Source organism: Trichoderma aggressivum (assembly GCF_033847375.1).
Source record: "Trichoderma aggressivum f. europaeum strain CBS 100526 chromosome Unknown scaffold_051, whole genome shotgun sequence".
Taxonomy (NCBI): domain Eukaryota; kingdom Fungi; phylum Ascomycota; class Sordariomycetes; order Hypocreales; family Hypocreaceae; genus Trichoderma; species Trichoderma aggressivum.
In genome coordinates this window covers 166735-194432 of record NW_026946417.1, presented here as the reverse complement: position 1 = coordinate 194432, position 27698 = coordinate 166735, and the positions used below count along the sequence as shown (strand labels likewise).

Here is a 27698-nt window from a genome sequence, read left to right as displayed (position 1 = left end):
TCTTACCTCTACTCCGTATTAGTAGATGCCTTGCCGTGTCCCTGGCCTGACAAATCCGATCGTCAGTTTCTCCATTTCAACGTGGCCTCGTTTCACTTGGGCATTCAATCCTAGCTCGGATCAAAGAAAAGAAAAAGAAAGAAAAAACCTGGAATCCCTACAAAAATATTCGCCGCTAAATGTCCAGCATCAGCATCGGCATCGGCACCAACATGACCCCCATCAGACCCATCTTGACCTCTAAAAAAAGTGTCCGTCCGGCAGGGGTCCTTTCTTCATCCCAACTTGCGGCTGTTTCATATGCATGTCCACTTGGTCACAGAAAATCAGTTGCTCCGTAAGAGATTAATTTTTCCTTTCCACAACGTTACTTTGGCGGTGCGTGCATCGTGCAAAGGCACGCATCTAAAACATCAAATTGGATGCATCCTTTTTGCGCTACGTCATTTTGTCCACTGGCCAATCCAGACGGGGGGGCCTTGAAGTTGTGTTACTGCATTGACCCCGTTGGGCATGAATCTGATGTGATGTTGAATGAGTGGGCTCATGGATAAAGTTGGCGTGTAATGCGCTGGCCACGTTTTTACACGAGAACAGCTTTATGTTATGGCGTGATTTGCAATGGTTTGGGTTACTTGAAGAGATTGTAGACACATCATATCAAGCACATGATGCTCAATGACACAGCATACTTGCATTAACGAGCATCTTTTTCTCATTCAATTGACCAAAACCACTAATACTTTTTGTCTTCGTCAGCTAGATATGCCAGACATCTATCGTACTCTATATAATTATATGCTGTGTTTGATCATCATCACAGCGACTAGATGTCTCGCCCTGCAATGTGCAATTCTATAGCCATCCGCAAATCCGTCTACATCTGTGGTAGATCATCCCACAACAATACTCGCAGTAGTGCTGTCTTAAGAAGAAAAAAAAGAAAGGAAAAAGAGATTTAAGAAGAAGAAAAGGGGGTGAAAGCAAAACCAAAAAAAATCCGAACCATCTCTTCTTTTTCATCCCATCTTCAAGTCTCTAGTGGTAGTAGTATGTGATATTGGGCACAGCATCTAATGGCCCATCTGAGCAAGGAGAGGAACCAACATGCCTATGACAGTAGCTATTGTGTCTCGCATCTGAGGACCCTTGGACTTTCGCTGGTGTGCCGGGCTTCCATCCGAGTAGCCGTTCATCCCAGAGCTGTGGTCGTGGCTATGGACGCCGCCATCTTCTTGCATGGCGTGCATGGCGACATACCTACCAATCATTAGCTGACTTCTCCCTGATTTAGAACCCTTGACAACAAAACCTACAGAAATGTTCCTCCTGAGAACAGCAGTAACATGCCGGTCCACCACTGCCCTGAATATCCCTTCAAATGGTCGCCACCAAGCAGTGTAATCATAAGCCATGTCGTCAAAGCGCCTACAGGAGCAGCCAGACTAAAGATGACCAAATGACCTCTAGCTGCTCGCTTTGACAAGCCCTGCTTCAGCAATACTGACGTTAGGCCAAACGCTGCGGGGGCCTTGTGGATCATGATGGCAATGAAAATGACAAAGCCCAGCCTCAGGTTGGATGAAGTTGCGGATGCTCCCATGGCAATGCCGTCGGCTGCAGCGTGAATCACCAGTCCGGTGGTTGTCGCCAAACTGCGAGCTCTTCGCGGACTTGGCGTCAGGGAGTTCAGGAAGCCGTCTGCTTCTTCGTCGATGGATGCCGTGTCGCCTCCTCCAAGGTCGTCCAGACTCATATGGTGAGTTTCCGGCGTAGACCGTAGGCTCTCGGTGGCGTGCCTAGGAAGTCTGTCGATGAGAAACATGAGAATGAAACCGGAAATCATCGAGAAGCCAATTTCCAGCGTTGGTACGTCGTGAGCGTGCGGCTGCTCTGCGCCGGCCCCATCATCTTCGTGTTCCTCGTGCTCATCGTGTTCTGGGATAGGCTCAGGTAATCCCTCTGGTATATCTTCATCGCCTTGTCTTTTTGTAGGTCTGTAATTCTCCGTAACCTCAATTCGCGGTGAAATGCTGGCCAAGTCGTCGTGGATCGTGTCTCGGGCGACTGTCGTTCGTACAACGGGAAAAGCCTCGATGATGTCGCGTGGCTCAACGCCGAGGGTCCACGGGGACCTGCGCACTAAACTTCGCGCTTTGTGAAGGTGCGAGGCTTCTGCGGGCGTTACAGCAGTTTCAACGCCCTCGGGTATGATGACTATAAGAGATGTGCCAACCAGCACTCCAACTCCAATGCTTGATATCAATCGAAGTTGTGATTGTGAAAGTGTCATGGATAATGGCAAGGCTCCGGCGAGAAATGAACTGTTCCATGAGGTTATATATCAGCCATGTGTTTCCATGTAGTCGTAATCGTAATTGTTGGGTAGGGGTGCAGCATACGCCACTGCCATGACAATCTACACCGGCCACAGTTAGCACGCCACGCGACCTAGAATCAACAGAGTCAACTTACGCATAGGCCAACAAGTAAGAGTAGGCCGCCCATGGTGAATAGCGAGCCGGCGCAAACTGAGCTTGTTCGTGGGAATAGGGGGGTTCTGTTATCGCAGGCTCATCTGCGCGGCATGGCCTCCCGGACCAGCGCTCGCCTCTCTCTCTCTCTCTCTCTGCAGATGGAGAAGGGATGCAGCCGCCGAGATTCTAGAAGCAGGGCGTGCTAGACGAGACGAGACGAGACGAGACGCGAGGATGTTGAAAAAAGAGGCGATACGGCAGAGGCGACGTACGAGTAGGTAGGCAGAGGTTGGATTTTCGGTTTGCGATTCTGTGCACAAGGCGATTGATTGGCCTAGATCAGCCAATTCGTGTCCTAAAACCCCCCCGTTGATCAAAGCCACAGCGAGGCCCCACTTCCCTTGTATCCGCCTCTAGCTGGCTTAGTACTAAGGGTTCTGGCGATTAGGGAGATGGAGATTGCCTGGGACCGGCACTGGACATCAATTGGATAGTTGATTACAGTAGGTACTCATAATTGTCGGTTGCGGAGATGTTACAGACGAATCAGAATTGACATTGGGTAATGGGATTCATGTTGTCGGGAATTCTTACAAATACGCATGGCGCAGCTGAGATGGTGCGTGTTGCAATTTGTTAGTGAGATTGGCTTCATAGTGTAATGTAATGGACACTCCAAAGAACATTGGAATATCTGTACTCCTCCTACTAGGTACTTTGAGTGTTTGATCAACTCAATTCTTTACGTACTGTTCTAAACATTAATATCAGAATTATGAATTTATAGAGATGATTGAATAAATCAACGCCTTACAAGTCCCAAGTTATCCGGATCCCTATGCATGCATACCACTGTTTCAACCCCATCTTGTCCATATGATACTCTACATTGACTCATCCTAACACTTTGTCATCACCCTCATCGATTCATTACAAACCAAATCCCCATGATGATCCTTCGGAATATCCGTTAATACGCTCTTTTTCACTGAGAATCTGGCATTTTGGCTTCCATCGAGCGGCTCCACAACCGCGATGGACCTTGAGAGACACCCCACAGAACAAAGGATGACTCTTTACGGTAGAAGCTTAAAACTCCATGTCGGCACAGCCTCGTGGTCAATGCGGATGCCCGACATTCCCCGATCGGCCGCTCCCCGAACTCCAGCCTCGGTACGGAGTAGTCTATATTCTATCAACAAAGGATCAAATCCCAAGTCGGATTTCGAACTGCTTATTGTACATAAGCCACCAATGGGAAAACTCTGGATGCTCAAACAAGTCATTTGTGTGATTGGATCTCCATACCGTCAAAAGCGCTAGCCAGTTAGCACCAGACCCTTGCCCCTATGGGTTGAACTATCAAGATTGCGTGCCGGCTTTCTTCCATATTAAGGCTTGCCCTTGTGACCGCCTCTGGCGAATCTGGCCTTGACAAGTTTTGTCTTTTACGTGGAAACAGGAGCCGTAGCAACAAGACTAACTCGCCAGATCGCCGCTAGAATCCTGCTGCTTGGTAATTGCTCCCCGGTGAGCAGAATCGGGTAATGCTGCAAGTTGTAGGGGAACCCACGCTGCTGTTCTAAATATCCGATTCACCGTCAAACTTGAAAAGCAACACTTGTGCCGGATCTCGCGAATCATCCGATTGGATCCCGATGAAGGCCCACCCCGCCATCGTTCACTGTATTAATACGAGCAGAGTCCCTAGGAGAACTATCGTCCCATCATTCAGTCCTTGAGACAGCATCTCCTGGCTACAATTCCAATCTAGCTACGCTTTCCGTTGTTGCTGTCCATTCAGCATGGCAACGTCCACCATCACCGAGACCCTTCACACTGCAGAGGAGATTCCGCTCAGTGTCTTGCCGCCAAAGGCAGTCCTCAAAGGCAGCCATGACTCCGAGAAACCTTTTGTAGATGCGCCGATTCTCGAACCGGCCATTGCGAGTGATGATTCTGCAGCTCCTGAGGATGCCTTCGAGGCCAAGGTGAAATGGAACTCGCCGCCTATTAACAGATATCGTGTCCTTGCAACCTTTTGGGCCTTTTTCGTATTGGGCATGAACGATGGTTCCTATGGTGTAAGTAAAATGAAACCTCAACTGCAGTGTGCGTTGCTACATTCAACTTGCTAATTGCCCGTACTCTTGTAGGCTTTGGTTCCTCAGGTATGGCTTTCGCTGTCGGGCTCTGTTAATACTAATAGATAACATTAACAAAGCTTTTAGCTGGAAGAGTATTACCATTTGACATACACAGTCGTCTCACTCATCTTTCTGTCCCCATTCGTTGGCTACACCTTGGCCGCATTGGTCAACAGCCCGCTACATGTTCGTCTTGGCCAGCGAGGTGTGAGCATGATAGCACCGCTATTTCGTCTCGTCCCGTACCTCGTCATAACGTTTCATCCACCGTACCCGGTCCTCGTTGTGATGTATATCCTGGTTGGTTTCGGCAACGGCATTATCGACGCAGCCTGGAGCGCTTGGATCGGCAACATGGCGAACTCACACGAGATCTCTGGAGTCTTGCAGGCCTGCTACGCTCTGGGGGCGACGGTAGCCCCCTTGATTGCCACTTCCATCAGTTCGCATGGCCGTGGTGGTTGGTGGACGTTTTACTACATCATGGTATGAAGCCGACGCAAGATTGCTCAATATGGATACATTTCTGACTATAATTGATGCTTGCAGGTCAGCGCCTCAGCACTCGAGCTGGGTGCCAGCACAACCGCATTCTGGACCCAGACAGGTAAAGTGTACCTGAGCGAGAACCCGCACCAAAAGGCCGGCGAGAATGCCACATCGGGACGAACACGGGAGGCGCTGAAGAGCAAGTTGACCTGGTTCTTCTCTCTCTTCATCTTCTTATACGTCGGTACCGAGGTCTCTATCGGTGGCTGGATCGTCGTCTTCATGACCAAAGTCCGCAACGCTTCTCCGTTCGCCGGCAGTGCCACGGCGACGGGATTCTGGGGTGGCATGACGGTTGGGCGCCTGGTGTTGGGTTTCGTCACCTCTCGAGTCGGTGGTTTTCGGGCAATGCTTCTGTACCTTGGACTGGCCATTGCCATCGAGCTCGTCTTTTGGCTTGTTCCCAACATGGTTGTGACTGCTGTGGCATCTGCCTTGCTGGGCATGATTCTGGGTGCGTCTCCCCTCTGCTGTGACTGCACACTCATATATACAGGACATGTATACTGATTTATAACAGGACCCATGTACCCTACCGCAGTGGTCCTCATGACCAAAGTCTTGCCTCGCTCCCTCCACATCAGCGCCATTGGATTTGCGACAGCCATTGGAGGCTCTGGCTCAGCTGCTTTGCCGTTCGCGGTCGGTGCCATCGCACAGGCAAAGGGTGTCAAGACGCTACAGCCCATCGTCCTCGCCTCGTGTGTTGTGATGCTGATTGTGTGGCTTTTCCTGCAACAGCACCGACCAAAGGACAAGGAGGAGGGCATCAGCATTGCCGTGTTCAAGCGGATAGGCGAGCGGGTCCGAAAGTTGTTCAGGTAAGTCGAACCGCTTGGTACTGTAAAAGGAAACGTTCACTGTAAATGGCACCGGAGATTTGGTTGAAACTGGTATAGAATTTTGTTGTTTGATATTGTCTGCCTCTTGTAGATGAGAGGAGCTATAAGTAGAGTGTCAAGTGGTGATTGCAACAGAGGAAGGAATACGTGGAATATTTGGAGAACGGATATCGTTCTATGCTTGTTAGGCTATTTTTTTCTTTCTTTTTACATACTTCGCCTCATCATCAATTCTAAGCATCCTAGTTTGGATACACCATTTTCTCTAATGCCTTTGCTTTCTTCAAATGAAAATGTTGTGTACATAACGAGTGATAAGATCGGGGCGGATGGCTTGTACCCCACACGCCCACTTTCCCACTTACCTAGGGGCCTCTGGTGCCTGGCAGGGACCTTCAATTAGCTTCCATGCTTGGCCTGGCTTCTGTCCCTTTCCAACCTCGACGAAACAACATCTGAAGCAGCGCAGCTTTGGTTAATGTCGGCCATGGGGCTCCAGTCATGAGCCATGAACCACCGTCTCCCAAGAGGCGGCACATTCTTTCATCCATCAACCCAGAGCAGTCACCAGAGAAACGCCGAGGAGAGAATCCACGGACTGCTTCATCAAATGACGTCAAGCCAACAACCGAAGATGGTGATGACGATGCAAACATGGATGCGACAAAGCCCAGACGGTCGCGGCTGAAGCTCAAGGGCGAGAAGCGTCGTCGCCGCTCTCGCAGCAACGAGCGAGACGATGAATCCAGTCGCCATCGGCATCATCACCATCACCATCGCCATCGCCGGCGACGATACCGCTCCCTCACGCCGCCGAATCCCCACGAGCCCCCGACTCTTGACCCAGACGCCGCCTTCCGAGAATCGCTCTTTGATGCCATGGCTGATGACGAGGGTGCCGCTTACTGGGAAAGCGTCTATGGCCAACCCATCCACGTCTACTCTGACGACAAGGTCGGACCAGCAGGCGAGCTTGAAAAGATGACGGAGGAGGAATACGCAGCCTACGTTCGACAAAAGATGTGGGAGAAAACCAACGCTGGTCTTGTAGAGGAGCGAGAGCGGCGCGCAGAAGAGCGAAAGAAGAGAAAGGAAGAAGAGCGGCAAAGCCGAAAACTACACGAGGAAATGGACCGCAGCCGACGCCGAGCAGAAGAACGACGCCGGAGAAGACGCTGGATCGATGGATGGGACGCGTATACGCAAGCCTGGTCGAAATGGGATGGAGCTTTGGACACTCTTGCTTGGCCGGTGTTAGGCGGGCAGCGAAAGGATGTAAACGAAGAGGCTGTTCGCGAGTTCTTCCTTCACGGCATAGGCTTAGAGGATGTTGGAGAGAAGGAATTTGCTGCGAAGCTAAAGGAGGAACGAGTGCGTTGGCATCCCGACAAGATACAGCAAAAACTCGGCGTACAAAGCGGCAGCGACGTTATCAAGGATGTAACCGCCATCTTCCAGGTTGTGGATAGGCTTTGGGGACAAGCGACGAAGAAGCCTTGAGCCAAGTTCTTCTCAAACAGACACGACACGATTCACTCCTGCGAAGCCACCAGTCCTTTGAGGCGAATAGCGACCGTCGCTTTACATCAAACAAGGCCGTGTGGCTCAATGGCAGAGCGTCTGACTACGATTAGTACATCAGGAGGTTGCAGGTTCGACCCCTGTCTCGGTCAAGCAAATTTTTTTTTTGGCTCTTTTGCCAAATTGATATTTTATCGGGAGCCATGGACGCCAAAGTGGATAAAGCTCATGGTGCTTTTTTAGAGTGGTTGAACAAATCACATTATGGAGCAACCGGTTGCAAGAGCGGGTACTTTGAGGTGAATCAATCAAGAAATGACAGTACTAGTAAATTCGCCAATTAATGCAGCCTCAGACCGTTACTCATAAAGATGCGTCCTAGCGAGAGCCAAGATAATACAAAACAGTTAGGAAAAACAAGAAAAAGCTCTCTCAACAAAGGTGTGCCATGTGTGCTCTCGCGAACTTTGGGGTATTTCGTTATCCATCCTTTCCCATGTCTTCTGTTCCCATGCCTCCCAGATAGAAGTACACTCTAGTATATTCCGCTATGCCTCTCCATTTCCGCGGGCTTGATTCTCATGATAGCATCCGCGACCTTTACATGTTGGCCAGAACAGCAGCTCCGCCGATCAGGGCTCCCATGGCAAGGTAGGCAGTCTGGACGGGGGCAGCGTCATGCGACTTTGAGGCCGCGGCGGCGGCAGCCTCACTGGTCTTGCTGGCGAGGGAGGCGCTGAGCTTGGAGATGTCAGAGCTGACGGAGGAGGCAGCTTCGCCGGTGGCAGTGGCGGCGACGCTGCTGAGGGAGCTGAACTTGGAGCCGGCTTCGGAGGTCAGGCTGGCGATGACGCTGGAGGGGCCATCGTCGAAGATGGAGCGGATGGCGCTGGCGGCGGCGCTGGCCTTGGACTCGTTGGCGTCGACTTTGGACTGAACGTGGCTGGCGAAGGAAGAGGCCTCGCCTGCCTTTCCGGAGAGCCAGGTCTTCACGTCGCCGGCCTTGCCAGTGATCCAGGTGGAAGCGTCATCGAAGAGGTCACCCAGGCCGGGCTCGGGAGAGGGGGCGGGAGAGGGAGCTGGGTTGGCCTGGAGATGATGTTAGTTTGTGATACTTTTCGATAGTGTTTGTATGGATTGGGTTTTGTGAATTTGAGGATGGATGAATATGAGAGTATGTTGATATGAAGGGGATGAATAGTAGAGGGAGAGAGGGAGATGAGCGAGTCTGGTCATACCTGAACGAGGGCGGTAACGGCGAGGATGGCAAAGCTGGAGAACTTCATGATGGATGTGTAAAGGAAGATTTGTCGTGATAGATCCAAAGTTTCAGGAAATGATGTTCGGTGCTGCAGGAGATGGATGGGTTGCAAGGATGGATACGGAGTAGATATCGAGGAGATCTGGCTAGGCTTGTAATGTGGACAATGTGGAGAGAAAAGGGAAAGTTGGAAACGGCGGGTGGGAAAGGCTAGAGATTTTATACAAGTGCAACCAGCTGGAGGGGGTTGCGTTTGACAGCCCTTTTTTTTTCTTCTGTAAAACTTGTGAGACAAACAGAGACCAAGGGAAAACTGCCTGGGCTGCCTCACGGGGGGGTGGAGGGGAGGGATGTAACACAGCACACAGCAGGTGGCTCAGATTCGGTGTATTATGGTAGCCTCTTTTTTTTTTCCCTGCCCATCCCCATACATCACCAACACCCAACAGGGCTTGGAGCAGTGGAGAGTCTGAGGGCAGCTAAAAGTAGGGGGGAGAAGGAAGAAGAACAAGATGAGACATGGGAATTTGGTGGATCCGGGATGCTACAGTGCATCATGGGAGGGCCTTGGTTTGGGCCGTTGTAAGCTTCTTTTTCTTGGTGGGAGGTAGTAATGGGAACGAGAGCGATCGGGCCTCGATTTTGGCCTCTTTTTTTTTTTTTTTTTTGACTGCTTATTGGATTTTAGATTTAAGCGAGCTAGATGTAGATGGATGGAAGTGTTTTGTAGCTGGACAGGGCTGGGAATCCTACGAGGGTTTGCGATTGGCGATGGAGAGCTGGCTATGTGCTTCATGTTGAAGCGAGGTGCAGTGCTGGTCTAACGCCAAGTCATAACAATATTCTTCTGGGGGAAGAGATGTGAAGCTGCCGTTGAGGGGACTCGGACAAGCCGTAGAAGCAAGAACCAGAGCATGCTCTGTGCCGTGCCGTGATGTGTTTTTCGTATGGCATCATATGTACTCGTACCTCACACCCTCTGGCAGCCAACGGGAAGAATGAAGTCGACTAACATGAAAATAAGATCAACGAGGGGCGATGCTACGGTACGGTACTAACCCAACTGGAGGGAAATCCCTGTCCTGTCCTGTCCTGTCTGGTAGGTACAGTAATATTCGAGGGTACGTATCGGGCAAGTACCGCGCCAAGATGAGTCTGGGGCAGGACAAGGCGAAAGAAGCCAAGTTTGAGAGCCAAGTTTGGAGGGAGCGACGAGTATCTACGAGTACGTAGGTACTTTGATGCACCAGCCACCGCCACCCCGATTCAAGAAGAATCGAGCAATAATACTGGTAGTACTGCGATGGCAAGTAAACATAGGTACCTTACTCGGTATGTTGACCGACTGCTATCGTATACCTACTCTGGGAATTATTTGTTCTTTTTGATTTATTTTTGCTCATTGTCTTGTTTGCCTGTTTATTGTCCATGCCCGTACCCGCCGGTCCAGACGCAGCATCCCCAAAGCGCCGTGTGCCAGCTCAGCAGCCGCCGTAGGATTCGACGCAGGGCGGCTTTTCCATGTCTCGGAGGTTTTTTCTTTGCAAGTTCTGGCATGATTGGAGCAATGGTCTGGCCAAGTACCTACCCGAAAGGGGGCTGGGTGATGATTGGGCAGAAGTTTGGGGTGTGGCAGGATTCCTTCTTTTTTCTTCTTCGCCTTTCCCGACGGGAGAGAGCATTTCAGGAGGATTCATTCCGTTGGTTTTCAACATTGTTACAGAATAGATACTATAGTAGCTGGAGGCTGCTGGAAGAGGCCGGCTTTACGGCACACTGCATGGGCCCGCGCTTAGCAGTTGTTTTGTGATTTTGGGTGTGTTGAGCGACATGAATCACTCGACTCTTCATGTTGTTTGTGTTGGTTGCTGTGTTTGTTTGCTTCTCGTACGAGTACATGCACATGTAGTCTGCCGTTTCAAAAGCCGCTGCTCAGCCACACTTGATATGCTCGTAGCAATCCTTCTCTTCTGCTGCTTTAGTATCTTATGTAAAGCGCAGTATTCTTCTGCCCAAGTTAAACGCGTTTCATAAAGGACCCAGGTTTTCAAAGTCTCAAGACGCATCTGATGTCTAGGTAAATTACGTCACTGGCGGGCTTTTATCGCGACAACGATGCCAGAATTGCCTGCGCGGATCATAATCGTGTGGATCGTCCAGCTCACCGGCCCCTGCAAGAACCCGGCTGCAGCAGGGGTTGTCTGCAGCGCCTGTATCCGTAAACGCAAAATGGTCCTCCATGATGACTATGCTGTGGTAATAGTGTATCTGAGCTCTTGAGAAGGGCGTGGTAGATGCAGAACAAGAGACCTTGGCTCAAACATGAGAGACATATGCCTGTCATGGTGATGATGACACTGACTCTGGTCCCCATGAGGCGTGTCTTGAAAGAGGCCGTTGAACGAGTGGCCAATCCACGCCTGTACTGTAGTACAAACCGACGCCGCAATCTTAAACGAAATGGTCGACTCCAAGGCTTGTACCACGAAAATCCCGGGCATCAATTACATCCAAGACGGCATCAATGTCTCATAGCTGCGCATTCATGGGTGGCCGGGCATTCTCGTGCCACGACGCGGCATCCTCAACCGAGACATTTTTGCCTCGGAGCCCAAGAAATCACATAATGCCGCCGCCCCCTCGCACGAGCAACGCGGGATTGTTGCCATCCCTTGTGGCAAGCTGTGTTTGTATTCACCGCTCGTGCTTTGAGGAGCCGTGCAAGCCGTGCATGTCGTGGAATTCAACAAGGTGCACCATATAGTAACTGGTCAGCACTGATATCCATGTGATTACTGATTTCCCCATTTCATAAGTGCTAATTAGTGTAGGCAGAGTATCATCACGTCTAGCATGGTACTGCCCATTAAACTCGTCGGCCTTGGCCGTGTCGATCAAACGGCCCTCATCAAACTTGGATGCACTTACACAACATTCCATGTCACATCTTGGACCAACCACCTTCTGCTTCCAGCTCTGTAATGATGAACCGCTCAATCTACTAGTACATAGGTAGTGAACATCATCATAGGTAGGTAGTCATCTACATCATTTCAAACCCCTCGTCTGTAAATCAAGCTCTCAATCAATCCGAAACCCGAGCATCTGACCAACAACTCACTCCTCGATCGACATTACAAGCCTCCCCCCAAGGGTGTCATCGCATCATCCCTGTCGTACGTAATACCGATCGGTACCTGCGCTGAAAGTACCTCTAAAAAAGATTCCGGCCCGCCCAAGAAATGCTCCGCAGCGGGCCAAGCTGCGGCTACTTTAGTTTCTACGTGCCGCCATCGTCAACTTTGCTAATGGAAATCTCAGCCACGCCTCGTCATTCCGTTACGCAGGAAACGCTACCAAGACATCGTGAACGCGTGTACAATTCGCCTCGCATGCTTCGTATGACTCGTTACACAAAATTCCCAACCCATTTACACAATGTGTGCAGCAGCAAGATAGAAAAAAAAAGAAAGAAAAAAAAAAAAAACAGACGCTACCGCTACCTACGGTAAGCCATTGGCCGCGTACTCGCACGTCCCACTGCAGCAGCCCTCATATTCCAAAACATATGGATAACTCCAGTCTCCAAACGCCCCCCCAAGCAACACGCAATCAGACCTCCCTGTAAGGCGAGATGCCCTTTTTCAGCTCTGCCACGATCTCGGCAGCCTCATCCGCTCCTCGAGCCTCGAAATCGTAGCGCTTGCTCTCTGTGGCTTTGTAAACGACGAGCTATTTTTGGACAAGTCAGTGGTTAGCCGGCAGATCTAAACGAGAGCGAGGCTGAGTGAGCCCGCCACGCAGACAACTCCACATGCTGCGGGAAGCCATCGCGAGAGGGAGAAAAGGGTAGTAGTAAAGAAAGGCGTCAGTCAGTAGCTCACCTTGACGTTGGTGGGATGCTTCCGAGGCACCTTGCATCCTATCACGTTGCTGAAATGCACCGTCGTCGTCTTGCCTCCGCCTTCTTGAACGGCCTTGCCCCCAGAGGCCGGCACAATGTGAATGTACTCGCCATCAATCACCAACACCCTTTCGCTCATCCCCACAATCCGCATCGGCTGCTTGCGCCAGACCGTGTACCTCTTGTAGTTGGCACTGGGGAGCTCGTCTGGTTGGATGACCTCGCGCGCCAACGGATGAGAGCCCGTCGTGTAGCCCTTCTTGTGGCCCTTTCGCGGCGGCGGCCCGTCCATCATCGGCACCGCTTTGGGCGACGAGGTTCCCGGCGAGCCCGTAATGGCCAGCGGGCCGTCCGTCGCAAACCGACGTCTGTAGAGCTCCAAATCCGTCACATTCCCTATCGACGACACTGGTCGATCCAGCATGACAAGTGCCCCAGAGCCTGGCATCTTCAACACGTGGTTGGCCTTGTCGAGGTGTCTCTTGCGGCATACTAGATCCAACACTTCGGCAAAATAAGTATCAGTAGTGATGTCGAGCGTCACCATCTGGCCGGCCGCCACGTCAGACGACATGATGTAGATCCGCAGCAACTTCTGCTGGCCCCGCATCGCGTTTGACACAGTCGTGCGCGTTTGAGGGGCATCCGCCAAAAGTGCGTTTGGCCGGTAGGCCGTCGTCAAGATTGGATTCGGGCGGGGATGCACAGACGACGGCGGAGAAGACATGCCACTGACATTGCCACTGATGCCGGCGCTTGCGCTCTCGCTCTCCCTTCTCATGGGTGTTCCCTCTTCTGCAATACTATCTTGAGAGGGCTGTGCTTCCTCTTCCTCGTCTTCCTGCGGTGTTAATCTCTGGTTGGCCTCGTACTCTGATTCCGTAGCGGCCACAATGGCAAACTCGTCGTAGACTTTTGAGTTGGAGCGCATTCGCCCGCCGCCCCTCATGTGGGCGTTATTGACGGTAGTCGCTGTCGTCAGAGGTTTCGTCCGGTCAAACGGCGGGAAATCGTCGTCGACATCGCCGCCTTCTTCCACCATTCTGAGCGTGTACCAATTAATATTGCGCTTCTTAGGGGCAATGGGAGGCTCTCTTTTCTCTTCGTTGTACTTGTATAGGCCCAACCCTATCAAATCGGATATGGTGACGGCTCTCTCCACCCCCTGGCCGTTTTGCACTCTGGGCCGGATGAGCACTTCCAGAAACTTGTTAGGTGTCTTGGAGAATGCGGCGTAGATGCGGATAGTCATGGCCCCTTGCGTTCCCTCTCCATTTAGATGAGCAAACTTTTGAAAGGGCACACTCGATTTGTACCGCTTGGCTTTGATCGCCGCAGAGAGCAGACTTTGAGGCTGAACGACGCTGAGGGGTCGGATGGTGCTCATCGGCCGCGGAGGCGGTAATGCTTTGAAAACTGATGAAGGAGCAGGCGCTTGTGAGATGCGGATCGTAGACTGCCTGGTAAAATTCCTCGGGGGTGTGCCAACCACTTGCCGAGTAGGCGATGCGTTCATGGGGTTGTTCTCCACGACGTCGAGAATGGAGGCCTCGTCAATGCTTGCAACGTACTCTCCCGACATGTCTGAGCCCTCGTCGGAGTCATCGTCGTCCTCTTCCTCTTCACGGAGCAAGGAAGGGTCGCCGAGCTGTACACCTGGCGAAGGCTCTTCGTTGATCTTGTCTTGCATCCTCATTGCCCTAGTTGCCGCTCGCGCAGCTTCTCTGTGCCTGTACGCGACTGGTACGTCAAACTCGTTTTCGGAGGACACTTCGCTGCTGGTCACCGTGTCTCGTCGTGCCCGCCCCGGTACGATGTTGAGCGATGACTGGGAGCCCCGTCTGGGGGCTCGAGGAGAAGTATTCATGGGTTGAAGGTGCGATGCCTGGCCAGGCGAGGATCCCGCGCGGTGTCGTACGGGCATCTTGGCAAACTTTATCTGCTGAGCCGCCCGATGTTCAGACTCATCCTCACTCTCGTCGCTGAAATCGCTGCTGTCGTCCTCTTCCATCTGCTCGCGGCGCCTGCGCCTCTTGGTTGCTGCTCCCGGGCCCACGGTGTCAGCGCCGCCGCCCGTAAGCAAACCTCCATCTTCGAAGCCATCCTCCAGCGTCAGGCCAGCTTGCCGCGGCGCCTGGAAATACTCTGACGCGATGGCCGTGGGGATCGGCGGAGAATGTGTGCGCTTGACATGTGAAGAGTTCGGCCGCCAGCCAGCTGACTTGAAAGGCACGGTGTTGATGCTGCTGTCGTTGACGCTGATGAGCCGCTCGCCTACGCCGTCGGCGATTTCGTTGAGGTAGCCGGTGCGAAGCTGGTAGGTTACAAGCCTAAAGGGGAGTGTTTGGTTAGTTTTGCGCATCAATGATGGCTGATGAACCATGCCCATCGTCTCATGGGACCTCCAGACTCACTCTTCTAGCTGGATGAGAGACATGGCGAAGGATGGCGGCTGAAGCAAGCCGGCGAGGCGGTCGAGGCTATTTCGAGCTGATGTCGCGTTGATGGGATTGAGTTTGATGTCTAGTCATGTGCCATTGAGCGCTCACATGTTTGCCCAGCACAAGCCGGGCTTGATGGGGAGCAAAAGGTGATGGAGAGACGTTGCTGGTGCGAGGTCGAGGTCGAGGTCGAGGGAAGCTTATCGTGGGGTAGGACTATCAGGACCCCTGCTTTAGCGCCTGAAGCACTTCACATGCGCTAAAGCGACCGAATACGAATAGCTGCCGTATCATGTATCCACCACACGTCACTTCGTTTTCTGTTTCTACAACACTTTAATAGCCACGACTTGCAATCATCTCATCATAACCACACAACTCACCCGCCCGTTCTAAGCTTCCCGACAGCAGAATGGGCCTTGTCGATTATTCCGAATCCGAATCGGAGCCCGAGGTTGACGCGCCGAAGCCCGCCGTCAAGTCCGCCCCGAAGAAACCTGCGTTCCAAAAAGTCGTCGATCGATCAAACCCGGGCAAAATCATCGTCAATCTCCCCCAGGCCGCCTCTTCCAACGACGAAGGCGCATCAAATGGCGATGGGCCACCGGCGAAACGCGCGCGCACGGGTGCTAACGGCGGTCTCTTTTCCGGCTTCAACTCGTTTCTCCCGCCGCCAAAGAACGCGGCAAAGGCGACGTTGAGCAAACCCTCAAGCGGCCAGGCCCGCCCCGGCATCAATCTCAAAACCAGTGCCGAAAAGGGCTTCAGCCGCGATGAAGAGCCTTCGAACGGCTCTAGCAATTCAGATGCCGTGTCTGGAGGACTGGGCTTGCCACCTCCTAAACGATCAGCCGAGCCATCAATACCGAATACGATGAAGCCTGCCGAGGAAGTCAAACTCGTGGGGAAGCCGTTGATGTTTAGGCCTCTCTCTGTTGCTCGGAATACAAAGAAGAAACCCATCAAAAGCACGGCGGCTCAAGCATCAACGGCGAAATCAGTAGTCTCAGCTCAAGCTGCGACCTCGACGACCAGCACAGCCCCAGCGCCGGTTGCAGCCCCGGCGCCGCCTCCGAAAAAGACATCACTCTTCTCACTGCATGTAGAGGAGCCATCGGCTCCAGAATCGACATCAGCTGAAAGGGGGGCTTATGAACCACTCTTTGAAACTGCAGATCCCGCCAATTCATATCACATGAATGTGCCAGATGTTTATTATTCCCAGGGAATGAGCAGTGATCAGATGTCTGACACCGCAGTGCCACCAGATTACAGGACAGGGTCGTTGGAGAGCATCGCCGATGACTTGAATCTTTCCGCCGCAGCGAGACGAGAGCTGTTTGGAAGGGGAGGGCGAGGACAGACGGCACAGACACTCATCAACTTCAACATGGATCAGGAATACCAACACAACGAAGAGCTCAGAGCAGCTGGCGAACAACAAACGCACAACCCCGTCCGCGCCATCGCGAGCGGCAAACACAGTCTCCAGCAGTTGGTGCGGAATGTGTCCAACCAGCGGGAGGCCTTGGAGGAGAGCTTTGCAAAAGGCAGAAGCAACCGGCGGGAAGCTTCAAGCCGCTACGGCTGGTAATGAATTTATCAACGGCGTTTTGCGATTTGGAGACGTCAAACTTTGTGTTTTTTTAAGGGACATGAAATCATTGAAGTGTATTTTTTATCCTCCCTAGATGTGTGCGAATTGCATCGCCAAAATACCCTTCCCCCGAAAAAGAAAACGCCTATTCACCGCGCTTGCCCAAACCAAAGTAGAACTAATAATATAAAACATGAGGTTTTTGAAGAGAAGATTTAAAAACACAATCGTATGCCACGTCACTTCTGTCAAATGTCTTCTGATGAAGAAACAAAGAGGGGGGGTATCAGAAGGTTTCCACCGCAGCAGTTTTACCTATGTTCAGCCCGTTGCCGCCCATGAGGAAACCCCATTCCCCACGTGTAACCGGCGATATATCGTCGTATGCGTGAGGCGTCATGGGCCCTATGGCGGGTGAGTGGGCTTGCAAGTCCTGGTTGGCGGCTGGACTGAGCATCTGGTCGATTGTAAACCTGCTGTTCCACATGGATGCCGTGGATCGGTCAATGGGCCGCGCCGTGTGAACCTCCTCATCGGAGTCGTTGGCCTTTACCATGATGGACTTTTCTTCATCTGGTGCTTCAGGTCTGGGCGTGAAGTCGGTCTGCAGCTTCAGCGAGGGGCCGATCCTGCGAGGCGTCGGCGGCCGGGAGAGCTTGACGGCGGTCATGGCGACCTTGACGATGCCCTCGTCGAGGATCGTGCTCGAGGGGCTGATGGCGCCGTCCTCCCAGTCGTCGAGGAACTTATTCTTGGGGGGGAGATGGAGCACGAAGGGTTTCGGCGGACGGTCCAGGGGCATGCCGGCGATGCCGCCGACACGGTCCGCGCCGCCGTAAGCTCGCCGATACATGCGGTCGAGCTCGGTAATGGCGGTGTTGCTGACGCTGAGCCAGTCGTAGGACCGGAGGAGGTCCGCCCTGGTGACCTTTCGGCCGTTGTTGGCCAGGACGTAGCGGCGCAGCTCGTCGACGGCGTCTTCGAGGCGCAAGGCCGAGGATGTTTTGGAGTAGCTCGACAGGGCGCTCTTGATGCCGTAGAGGCGGTCGAGAGTGAGCAGGGTGAGGCCGTCTGACGAGAAGAGGATTTCGTTTTGGACGACGGAGCTGTGGAAGAGCTGGGTGGTGAGATCGCGGGTGCTGGGGCTTGTGAAGGGGACAAGCCATCCGCTCCTGGAGACGAAGCTTTTGTCAATACACGTTCTTCTCTTCTCTTCTCTCTCTCTCTTCCCCTGTTTCACACTCTCTTTCGAATCTCTGGTAGGATTGAGAACTGGGGGAGCATGTATTGCGCTTACCCAACGCCGAATTTGTTCCCCGCCTTGATGAGGGTGCTCTTCAGAATCTTCTCTGTTCGCGGCGACACGTCGCCCGAATGGAAGCAGCGGAGGCCAGTGTAATTGGGTGTTGGCGGCCCATTGCTATCGGTAGTCGTCAATGACGATGCCGTCGACGGAGTCATTGGGGGTGGCGACAAGGGCGTGGTAGGGGAGAGCGGCCACCGGAACCTGGGACTCGGCGATGGCTCGGCGATGGGGTACGAGATGGGCGGTACGACGCTCCTGGGACTCGAGCCAACAACATGCTGCGAGGCGGATCGCATGAGATGCTTCAGGGCCACGACGGGGCTGGAGAATCCGAGCCGACTGCTGCCGGAGCTGCCACCGGTAGGCAGAGGCGAGTCAGGGGTTCCGGGCATCGAATGGGGGATCGGCGAGGGAACCGAGTTGAGCAGCTGGTAGTCTCTCTTGACGACGATGAGGGTCAAGTGAACGGCCTTCTTGGCCAGTCTGCTAGAAGTATACTCGAGCACGGGGACGAGATGAGGCGCGATGTGGTGGGTGTCGAGAACGGAGGGGCCGGCCTCGAGGGGGGAGGAGATGCGGTCCTTGAGCGGCGCCATGGTCTGGATCTCATTGAAGGATCACGCAAAACAAGTTGCTCAAACAAAAGGAGAGTGAGAATAAGAGAGAGAGAGAGTTGTCGCCCCAGAAATGCCTCTTCCCGGCTTCTTCGACGTTTTGGTCATGCCCCTCCTCCAGGGTGAAGATGTTCTGGTTCGATGCTACTGCTGCTGCTACCGCCGCCGTCCGGGACCCGACGTCGTGGAGAGCAGAAGAAGAGCGGAGCCGGAGAACGGACGGCCGGCGCTCTCAAGATATATCAAATCTTTTTTGGAGGGGGAGGGGATCAAGTTGAAAGTCAAAACAAGTCAACAAGTCCTATCGAACAAAGAATGACACAGGCGAGGGCCCGCCAATGTCACCTGAAGAAGAGCCCCAGAAGTCAAATCAGCGGAGCCTCTCCCCCTGCGTCGAGTTATTTTTGTCAAACCGTTGCTTTTTTTTGCTTTGTTCGAAGAGTGGAAATACCTACCATACGCTAGGCCGGCCCATGCAGCGAGCCCGGCGCCTAATGGTAACCGGGGGGGGAGACACACCAGACGCCTTTGCTGCTAAGCTTTGTATGGAGCAGGGGGGAAAGGAAGAGATGCATATTCACGCACGTTGTTGCGGGGACATGGGGGGGATTGGGAACATGTGGCCGGCCCTGGATCGAGAGAGAGTTTCCACTTACATGGACGCCATGCAGAGAGAAATTGGATGTGAAACTCGCTCCGTCAGCGGCCCCGCTGCGGTACGGCAAGTTGGGAACCATTCGGAAAGCTTGTCCAGCTGGCCGTTGACGAAGGAGGCAAAAAACATGAGTGTTGTGAAAGGCTGACAGGATTCGGGGGAGGGTTTCACAACGAGCCTCAGACGTCGAGTGTCCTACCAACAAGAGAGAGTCCTACAGCACAGGCAGCAGCCGTGGCAAAGACAAACAAACACACGAACCAAAGTGATGAGCAACAAGATATGTACATAGTAGTACCGCTGTATTCCTCATGCCCGGGGGTGATTTTCTGCAATGCTCTTGTTTTGGCTCCGTCACACCCCTGTCACCGCTAGGGATTCGATATCGTTGGTGGGGAGCGGCGTCTGATTCGTCGGTCGCGTCACAGGCCGGGCGGCTAAACAAGGTTGAGGTCTATTTATAAAGATGGTTTCTAGATGATGATTGGTTGGAATGGTTTGTTGTCGATGCGCTGGGAAACCTTGTATCGAACAGTTCTGCATGATGCGATGCTTTAGTCTGGCGGTTTTGTGTTTCCGCGAGTTGGTCCATCGGTTGGGATTGTAATGCGATGTGATGCGATGGCAAGGGGGGAGACAAGGGGAAAAGAGAAAAGAGTGCGGGCTTTTTCTGGAATGGCGTTAGGTGATGTGATGTGGGAGAAACCGGTGGGACAAAAAGTTGATGCTATTTTTGTTGTTTTTGTATGGGATGGAGATGCATTGCGTGCGACGTTGGTTTCGGAGTTGATGGCGATGGGAGGTCTTGTTTCGGGCCCCCCCCCTTTTTGACATTTCTTTTCCATGTGGGAGAAGCATGGAGAGGAAGAAGCTGAATCTAGTGGGGATATGGCGGGGATGTTTTTTTTTTCTTTGTCTTTTTCTCTTTGGGATTGATTTGATGTGTTGTCCCTGCATGAGGAGCAAGGCTAGATGCGATCGCTGGATTGATGTTGGTGTGGTTTGATGCGGCTGAAAAGGGTAGCGTGTGATGAGGTCGAAAGAGGGTGTGCAGATGGTTGACGGTGAGTGGATTGTATTGTGACGAGTGACGCTGTGGCTGGATATGCTGTTTCAGTTGATGCTGTTTGCCGATGATATATTGGCTTTGGATAGCCAGATGTTGGAATCTGGTTTGGTGAATGTCCGCATTCTTTGTTGACATCATATTAATTAGTTGCCACTTCACTTTTGCCACAACGGGTGGAAACAAGTTGTGTTTAGCATCATATCAATTAAAAACTATCGTGTACTCAACTATCCAACTAATAACTCGCTCACGCCAAAACTCGCGCCAGTGTAAAACACACAAAGGAAATCTATGGTATCCACCCAATTAGAACATCCCAGAGACAACAGTTGCAGGCTGCGCAAAGCAACCTAGTAGAGGTCCTTGTAGGCAGCCTTGATCATGTCGGCACCCTTCTCGCCAACCATGTAGACCGAGTTCTGGATTCGGCAGTCGGGGATGACGGGCATGATGGAGGCGTCAATGACACGCAGGTTCTTGACTCCGTGGACCTTGAGGGCCGGGTCGACAACACCCTGCTCAATGTTCTTGGACAGACGGGCACTGCCGCAAGGGTGGAAGGCAGTCTGGCATCGGTCGAGCACGACCCTCCTCATCTCCTCGTCATTGTCGAGGGGCATGTCCCAGGGGTACTCGTCGACAACGAGGTCCTTGAAGCCCTCGCCCTTGGTCAGGAGGTCGTAGCTGAAGCGGATGCCCTCGCGCATGGCGATGATGTCGAGCTCGCTCTCGAAGAAGTTGAGGTTGATGTTGGGGTTGTCCAGGTAGTTGTTGCTGGCGAGGGTGACCTCACCGGGCTTGGAGATGGGCCGCACCAGGTCGACGACGACGGTGGTGTGGGCGCCGACCTTGGGGACGGGGTAGTGCCACTGGAAGGCACTTCCGAAGATGGAGACAAAGTCCAGCTCGAAGTGAGGCTGGCCATCAGGGCAGAGAGGGTCCTTTCCACCGTTGGCCTTGACGGCGGCGCTGTAGACGGGGTCCTTGGTAAGGTACTTGTCGATGCGAGGGAAGCCGACCATCTCGAGGAAGCCGGAGCCAACGGGGCCGGAGTGGTCCTTGTCGTAGGCGGCGTGGGCCTGGACATTGGCCTGGTTCTTGCGGAGGATGGTGTTGTCCATGCCGTACTCGTCCTTGACGCGGAGGACAAAGGGCACAGCCGGGTGGTCAATCAGGTTCTGACCAACGTGGCGAGAGTCGACAATGCACTCAATGTTGTGCTTGGCCAGCTCGCGAGCGGGACCGATGCCGCTGAGCATGAGCAGCTGAGGGCTTCCGTAGACACCCTGGGACAGGATGACTTCGCGGTCGGCATAGAAGCTGAGCTCCTTGCCGTCGGCGTTGACAACGGTGACACCCCTGCAGGTGCGGTCGGCGTAGTCGATGAGGAGCTTCTTGGAGTGCACCTCGGTGAGGACGGTGATGTTGGGCTTGTTCTTGAGGAAGAGGAAGCTGCCGTTGCGCTGGCCCTTGTAGATGGTGTCGGCGCAGTGGTACAGACCAATCATCTCACCATCGTAGATGTTCTCAGTCAGGGGCTCGCCCATGGAGGTCCAGGCCTTGGTGAGGGCATCACGGAAGGGAGCCATCTCGGGGAGCAGCTCGGCGTGGGAGACGTTGATGGGACCACCAGTGCCAATCTTGGCAAGCTCGGGGTCGTAGAGGCCCTCGTCGTCGTGGTAGGTGACGCTCTTTCGCAGGTAGGGGACAAGAGGATCCCAGGTCCACTCGTCACCGCCGTACTCAGCCCACATGTCAAAGGTAGGCTTGCATCCGGGGATCCAAGTGAAGTAGTTGAGAGAAGAGCTGCCACCGAGGATCTTGCCGCGGGTGTTGGGCTTCTCGATACGCTCGTAGTCGTCACGCTTGACAATGGTGGTCTTGTAGGCCCAGTCATGCTTGCTGCCACGGAGGTTCATGGCGTTGGAGGGGGTCATGATCTCCTTCATCTGGTCGGGGTTGGCAACACCGGCCTCGACGATGAGGATGCGGACATTGGGGTTCTCGGCAAGACGGCCGGCAACGGTGTTACCGGCAGTGCCGCCACCGACGACGATGAAGTCGAAGCGGTCACCAGAGTTGATGGGAGTAATGGAAGGCATGATGATGGTGATGATGTTGTTGTTTGATTAGATTGATTGGATATGAAGGATTGGATTGTGAGGTAGTTTGATATACTGAGCAACTCTGTATATGCTGTATTGAAGTGATTTTTGCAAGATGAAGTTGGTGGATTGGTGTTGTGGTGTTGATGCTTGATTGTTGGATTGATTGCTTTGATCTGTTGATTGTTGTGATGCTGTTGTGAGTGATGAATCCCAAAACCATGCCGTCCACCACCTCCCTCTTATATCCTTCAACCCTCACATCTTCGCATCTCCAACCCATCGTCATCGTCTCTCCCCCCTCGGGTCTTCGGCATCCCACTAAACCGCATCAGATACGCCATCTGCATCTCCTACGCGAGCCTGCCGGGCGTCGCCATGCAAGATCTAACGCAGCTGAAACCCACCCACCCTGGATGGCGATGCTGGCGCTGTAGGGAGTGAGTGAGTGAGAGAAAATGAGTGCAAGACAAGGCACAAAAGAAGCCGAACTTTGTTTCTTCGGGTACAGCGCAAAGGCCCCACCATGGCGAGGCTGAGCCGCCCGTTTCTCGGCATCAAGCCACAGCCGGGCTTCAGCTGCTCATTGGCAGAAAATCCCAAATATACGTCATCCCCCTGCTATTCCACGCCTCTCATTGGCGTGTAAACCCCTGTCGGGCTCGCGGCAGGCTCGCGGTGGCTCGCTGCGGTTCGGCGTCGCTGTCGGTGGGGCGCCCGGAGATTTCTCGTCGTCCAATCAGCATCTCCCTTGCTTCGGCCGATGTGGCTGCAGCAAAGCCTCCGATTGGTCGTGGAAAATGCCTCCTGAATTCTTGGGAATATTTTTTCTGGAGTGTCATTGTGCAGCTGGCGTGTATGCCGAACTTCCGAGCTAGAGCCTGCCGGCGAGATTTGCAGCAGGTTTTGGCAATTTCTCGCAACTACTCTATTCGTCTATCTTAATTTGAGCTGCATAAGGCTGATGGCTAGCCAAAGGACGATGTCACCAAGCTAGAAGTTGCTGGGATACGCAGTCTCTCCATTATCAAGACTCCTCTCCCAAAAGCAAAGTACATACAACACGGGCAAGCAAAAGCACACGCCGGACCTTGTACTATCTAATGCCATCTTGTCATTGGCTCCGGCTCTGCAGGCTCAGGTCCCGATTGTGGATCGAGACGGCTCGGCCCCACTGCTATGGCCGAAAAGTCTGCGACGGTTGGAACTCGGAATCGGGAATCGGGAGCCATCGTCATGCTCAACTACGACATAGTTGTCTACGTGTATACTCAGTCGGGTCTATAGCGCAGTTGCAACTTGTTGGTGTGAAATGAATACATGTCATTGCCGAAGTAAGAACGAGTAGGACGTAGATGAGACTAGCAAAGGAGAAATCAAGTATATCAGTCTATTCATCCCCGAAGCTCATTCAATTGCGCATCACTCATCCTCCATCCATCTATATCACTCTCTTCCTCCTTGATACTTAGACTTAGTCTATATCGCCACTCTCATAATCTCATACTCCATCAACATGACTTCCTTTTACACTGGCGCCGAGGGTATGCCTATCTCTCTCTAATTCCACCCAATAACATCAAAGGCTTTTACTCTTTAGCCATCCAATTGTTGAGACTAACACCATGTCTTCCCAGGTTGTCCCTACCCCAATCCTACCACAAGCGTGCAAGTCCGCAACGGCTCAGCTGGCGTTGGCGGCCTTGTGTTGCTTCAGGATACCCAGTTGATTGAGACGCTGGCTCACTTTAACCGTGAAAGAATTCCCGAACGGTACGCAAAAGATGCACCAACGTAACATCTATCTCGTAATTCAAAGTACATGGTGACTAACATTATACTTTCCGTTTCAGTGTTGTTCACGCCAAGGCGGCTGGGTAAGCTGTTCTCACTTATACGCAGATATCCCGCAACCAAATCAACTAACAGTTTGAAAAACTAGTGCCTATGGTGAATTCGAGTGTACACATGATTGTACCGACATCACCTCTGCCAGCTTCCTCAACACCATTGGAAAGAAGTCAGATGTACTCCTTCGTATCTCAACCGTTGGCCCTGAGCGAGGCTCCGCCGACACCACTCGCGATGTCCACGGTTGGGGCATGAAGATCTACACTGACGAAGGAAACCAAGACTTTGTCTGCAACAACATTGTGCGTCGTTAGAGTGACAACGGGTTGATTTAGTTTGTCTGCTAACGCATCCTATAGCCCGTCTTCTTCGTTCGAGACCCCATCAAGTTCCCTTCGCTTAACCGCTCTCACAAACGCCACCCCCAAACAAACTTGGCTGACTCGGATATGGTACGTAATTTCTTCTATCTAGACTGCTCCTTAGAGGTCAAAGAGGATATGCTAACGTGGACATCTCGCTTAGTTCTGGGAGTAAGTACTCGTAAACTTTTTTCAAACCAACAGCATAACTCGTAGTCTATTCAGATGAAACAAGAAAACGCCCGTCTAACGTGATGCCACCTCCAGCTTCCACCTCGGCAACCCCGAAGGTATCCACGCCCTCATGCACCTCTTCAACGACCGAGGCACTCCAGCTTCTCTGCGTAACATCAACGCCTACAGCGGCCACACATACAAGTTCACCAAGGAGGTGAGAGATTCCTTCCTACTTCAGACTAGAGCGCAGCAAACGATGCTAATCCAAGCCCTCTTTTTTTCAAAACCCAACAGGACGGCAGCTTCAAGTACATCAAGCTCCACCTCAAGGCCCAAGATGGTGTCAAGAACTTCACCGCCGCAACCGCCACCAAGGTTGCGGGCGAGAACCCGGACTTCCTCACCCAGGACCTCTTCGAGGCTATCGAGCAGGGCAACTTCCCCAAGTGGGACGTCTTCGTGCAGGTCATGGACCCCAAGGAGGCCGAGACGTACAAGTGGAACATTTTCGACATGACCAAGGTCTGGCCTCACAAGGACTTCCCCTTGCGTCAGATTGGCCGTCTGACGATGAACCGCAACGTGAGCCTTTTGCCCTTTTACCCCTCACTTGTTCCTTGCTTCCTCGCTTGGTTTTTTTTTTTTTTTCGAAAAAGAGGAGTTTATCCTAACCTTCACGCTGCTTAGCCTCAAAACTACTTTACCGATATCGAGCAGGCTGCCTTTTCGCCATCCACCATGGTGCCCGGCATTGCCCCGTCTGCTGATCCCAGTATGTTTTACAAACTCCGTCGGTCCTTTTTTTTTTTTTTTTTTTCAGCTGCTAATCAAATGCCTCTCTCAACAAAAACAGTGCTGCAGGCTCGCATGTTTGCCTACCCCGATGCTGCCCGATACCGTCTCGGTGTCAACTACCAACAACTGCCGACAAACCGCAGCCAGGCGCCCGTTTACGCCCCCTACCAGCGCGATGGCTTCATGAACTTTACAGACAACTACGGGGCTGACCCCAACTACGTCAACTCGTCGCTCAAGCCCACAACAATCAAGGCCGCCGGCAAGGTTCCCTCCACCATCACTGAGCACGAGAAGTGGGTTGGCGAAGTCAGCAGCTTCACGAGTGAGATCACTCCTGTGGATTTTGAGCAGGCTACTGCCCTGTGGAACGTCCTCGGCACCCAGAAGGGCCACCAGGACAGGTTCATTAACAATTTGGCTGGCCATGTGTCTGGAGCCAAGAACGCTACGATCCGAAGCAGGGTCTATGGTGAGTTAACGAAACAATAGTACTTCCCCCGTTGACGGAGATTTTTGAGTGCTAATGGGGGTGTGTCGGTAGAATATTTCTCGTATGTGGACAAGGATCTTGGAGCTCGCCTCCGCCAAGTCACTGAGGCCAAGGTTGCCGCGTAAATTGCCAGGGATAGATATGGACATGGGCTGTAATTGATTCATAGATGCCTAGGAGTGGCTAAAGATACTTGGGATGTTGTATTTCTTTCTGACTCGGGATGTAATGATCAGTATACATGAAAATAAGAGCACCATAAACAGCATAATCATCATCCCAATGTCCATACGTGTTCACTTTACCAACATCAACTAGATGTACTGGCTTGTCTACTGGCTTCTTCGGCTGACGCGGCGCATTTCTGGCTTAAACCTGTCCGCGCTCCACAAAATTATGGTTGATTTCTCTTAAAAATATCCATGATAAGAATCTTCTGTATGGTGGGGAACACCAGGGGCTATGAGGCCTCTCCCTCCTACACTTCCTGAGTCAATGTGCCAGTCTAACAGGCCCTCCTTGAGATTCCCCCGGCTCTGTTTGCCGAGTTCGTCTTTTTGGAGGCTCCAACACAAAGTCCTAACCTTCTCTTGACAGCTGCCAATCTGTATCGTCCTGTGCCAATTCCAGATCTCGGAGTAGTAGCATAAGATTATCCATGGATTTGCAGCTATACTCATGCCAGGAGCTCTCCAGGGGTAGGTATAGATCCAGACAATGTGGTTTCCAAGTTTTGTCTGGGTAAGACAGAGTCTTGCGGAATGTGGGGGATTCGAGGCCTCACTTACAAGATGTGGGAGGCAATGAAAGACACGTAAATGGAGACAACCCAACTTGGTCTTTGCAATTGTCTCCTCTTGAGCTTTCCAAGCGTTTCTTTCATGGCTAGTAGGTCATAGGTAAGACGTAAGACTTTCACATGGGATTTCGAGGCGCAATTTCGTGCTCGCCCTGTTTGTAGCATTCGGGTCTTGGATTGCTACGTTCACTCCCATCCCGTACAGTTGCAACACATTAGCATTTCCACATGCCAACCGTTCTTTGGCAGCTGTGCCTGTGGGGGGAGACGCATTGACCGAGTCATTCATCCCACAGAGATGCCGGGACTGTTCGCCAGGCACCTCTTGTGAACAGTCTAGATACTTGTTGACGTACCTACCGGCCGAGCGGTGGCGGATTCTGAAATGATCCCATAGCCAGCGGTTGATCTCATTGTCCCTTTGCCGAGATATGGGGTAGTTTGTGTCCGCGGATTGACTCGAAAGCCCCTGGGCGCGATGGAAGTAGTCACGTCAGGGGGTTGTGTATGATGCCCCGGCTGGCCCCTGTTCTCGTCGGATGCCATTGGATCATGAACCAACATGTTTGTCGCACTATCACAGCAGGAAAATGGGGGACAGAATGCAAGAAACAAGAGCTAGACAGATGTAGTCAGCGCGCGCGGGATTTACAGACGCATTTCTACATATGTGACTGGATCTCATGAGCCAGCTAGCCTCGCTACGAGAACAACTCGGCACGCTCTTCCGGGA

At 52.6% G+C, this 27698-nt stretch overlaps 8 protein-coding genes across 8 annotated transcripts; 3 read left to right on the top strand and 5 right to left on the bottom strand.

Annotated features, from left to right (window-relative positions):
• Nucleotides 1–1073: 1073 nt before the first annotated feature.
• Triagg1_9322 (uncharacterized protein) lies at nucleotides 1074–2508 on the bottom strand (the record flags this gene model as incomplete). The annotated part of the gene is made up of 4 exons (XM_062904267.1): nucleotides 1074–1260; nucleotides 1317–2324; nucleotides 2403–2419; nucleotides 2476–2508. The coding sequence occupies 4 exons, from the start codon at nucleotides 2506–2508 to the stop codon at nucleotides 1074–1076; spliced, it is 1245 nt and encodes a 414-aa protein (XP_062751767.1).
• Nucleotides 2509–4282: 1774 nt separating this feature from the next.
• Triagg1_9321 (uncharacterized protein) lies at nucleotides 4283–7515 on the top strand (the record flags this gene model as incomplete). Its single annotated transcript, XM_062904266.1, has 6 exons — nucleotides 4283–4561; nucleotides 4634–4648; nucleotides 4709–5110; nucleotides 5174–5627; nucleotides 5694–5994; nucleotides 6480–7515. The coding sequence occupies 6 exons, from the start codon at nucleotides 4283–4285 to the stop codon at nucleotides 7513–7515; spliced, it is 2487 nt and encodes an 828-aa protein (XP_062751766.1).
• A 621-nt stretch (nucleotides 7516–8136) lies between these two features.
• Triagg1_9320 (uncharacterized protein) lies at nucleotides 8137–8822 on the bottom strand (the record flags this gene model as incomplete). Its single annotated transcript, XM_062904265.1, has 2 exons — nucleotides 8137–8625; nucleotides 8775–8822. The coding sequence occupies 2 exons, from the start codon at nucleotides 8820–8822 to the stop codon at nucleotides 8137–8139; spliced, it is 537 nt and encodes a 178-aa protein (XP_062751765.1).
• Nucleotides 8823–12409: 3587 nt separating this feature from the next.
• On the bottom strand, nucleotides 12410–15138 carry Triagg1_9319 (uncharacterized protein; the record flags this gene model as incomplete). The annotated part of the gene is made up of 3 exons (XM_062904264.1): nucleotides 12410–12529; nucleotides 12682–15031; nucleotides 15116–15138. The coding sequence occupies 3 exons, from the start codon at nucleotides 15136–15138 to the stop codon at nucleotides 12410–12412; spliced, it is 2493 nt and encodes an 830-aa protein (XP_062751764.1).
• Nucleotides 15139–15554: 416 nt separating this feature from the next.
• On the top strand, nucleotides 15555–16736 carry Triagg1_9318 (uncharacterized protein; the record flags this gene model as incomplete). The annotated part of the gene is made up of 1 exon (XM_062904263.1): nucleotides 15555–16736. The coding sequence occupies one exon, from the start codon at nucleotides 15555–15557 to the stop codon at nucleotides 16734–16736; it is 1182 nt and encodes a 393-aa protein (XP_062751763.1).
• Nucleotides 16737–17025: 289 nt separating this feature from the next.
• On the bottom strand, nucleotides 17026–18641 carry Triagg1_9317 (uncharacterized protein; the record flags this gene model as incomplete). The annotated part of the gene is made up of 2 exons (XM_062904262.1): nucleotides 17026–17995; nucleotides 18037–18641. 2 exons carry the CDS (start codon nucleotides 18639–18641, stop codon nucleotides 17026–17028), a joined length of 1575 nt encoding a protein of 524 aa, XP_062751762.1.
• A 2092-nt stretch (nucleotides 18642–20733) lies between these two features.
• Nucleotides 20734–22485, bottom strand: Triagg1_9316 (CAZyme family AA3; the record flags this gene model as incomplete). Its single annotated transcript, XM_062904260.1, has 1 exon — nucleotides 20734–22485. One exon carries the CDS (start codon nucleotides 22483–22485, stop codon nucleotides 20734–20736), a length of 1752 nt encoding a protein of 583 aa, XP_062751761.1.
• Nucleotides 22486–24004: 1519 nt separating this feature from the next.
• Triagg1_9315 (uncharacterized protein) lies at nucleotides 24005–26291 on the top strand (the record flags this gene model as incomplete). Its single annotated transcript, XM_062904259.1, has 11 exons — nucleotides 24005–24032; nucleotides 24126–24261; nucleotides 24342–24365; nucleotides 24431–24641; nucleotides 24699–24791; nucleotides 24865–24872; nucleotides 24969–25092; nucleotides 25173–25460; nucleotides 25566–25650; nucleotides 25732–26145; nucleotides 26218–26291. The coding sequence occupies 11 exons, from the start codon at nucleotides 24005–24007 to the stop codon at nucleotides 26289–26291; spliced, it is 1485 nt and encodes a 494-aa protein (XP_062751760.1).
• Nucleotides 26292–27698: the final 1407 nt, after the last annotated feature.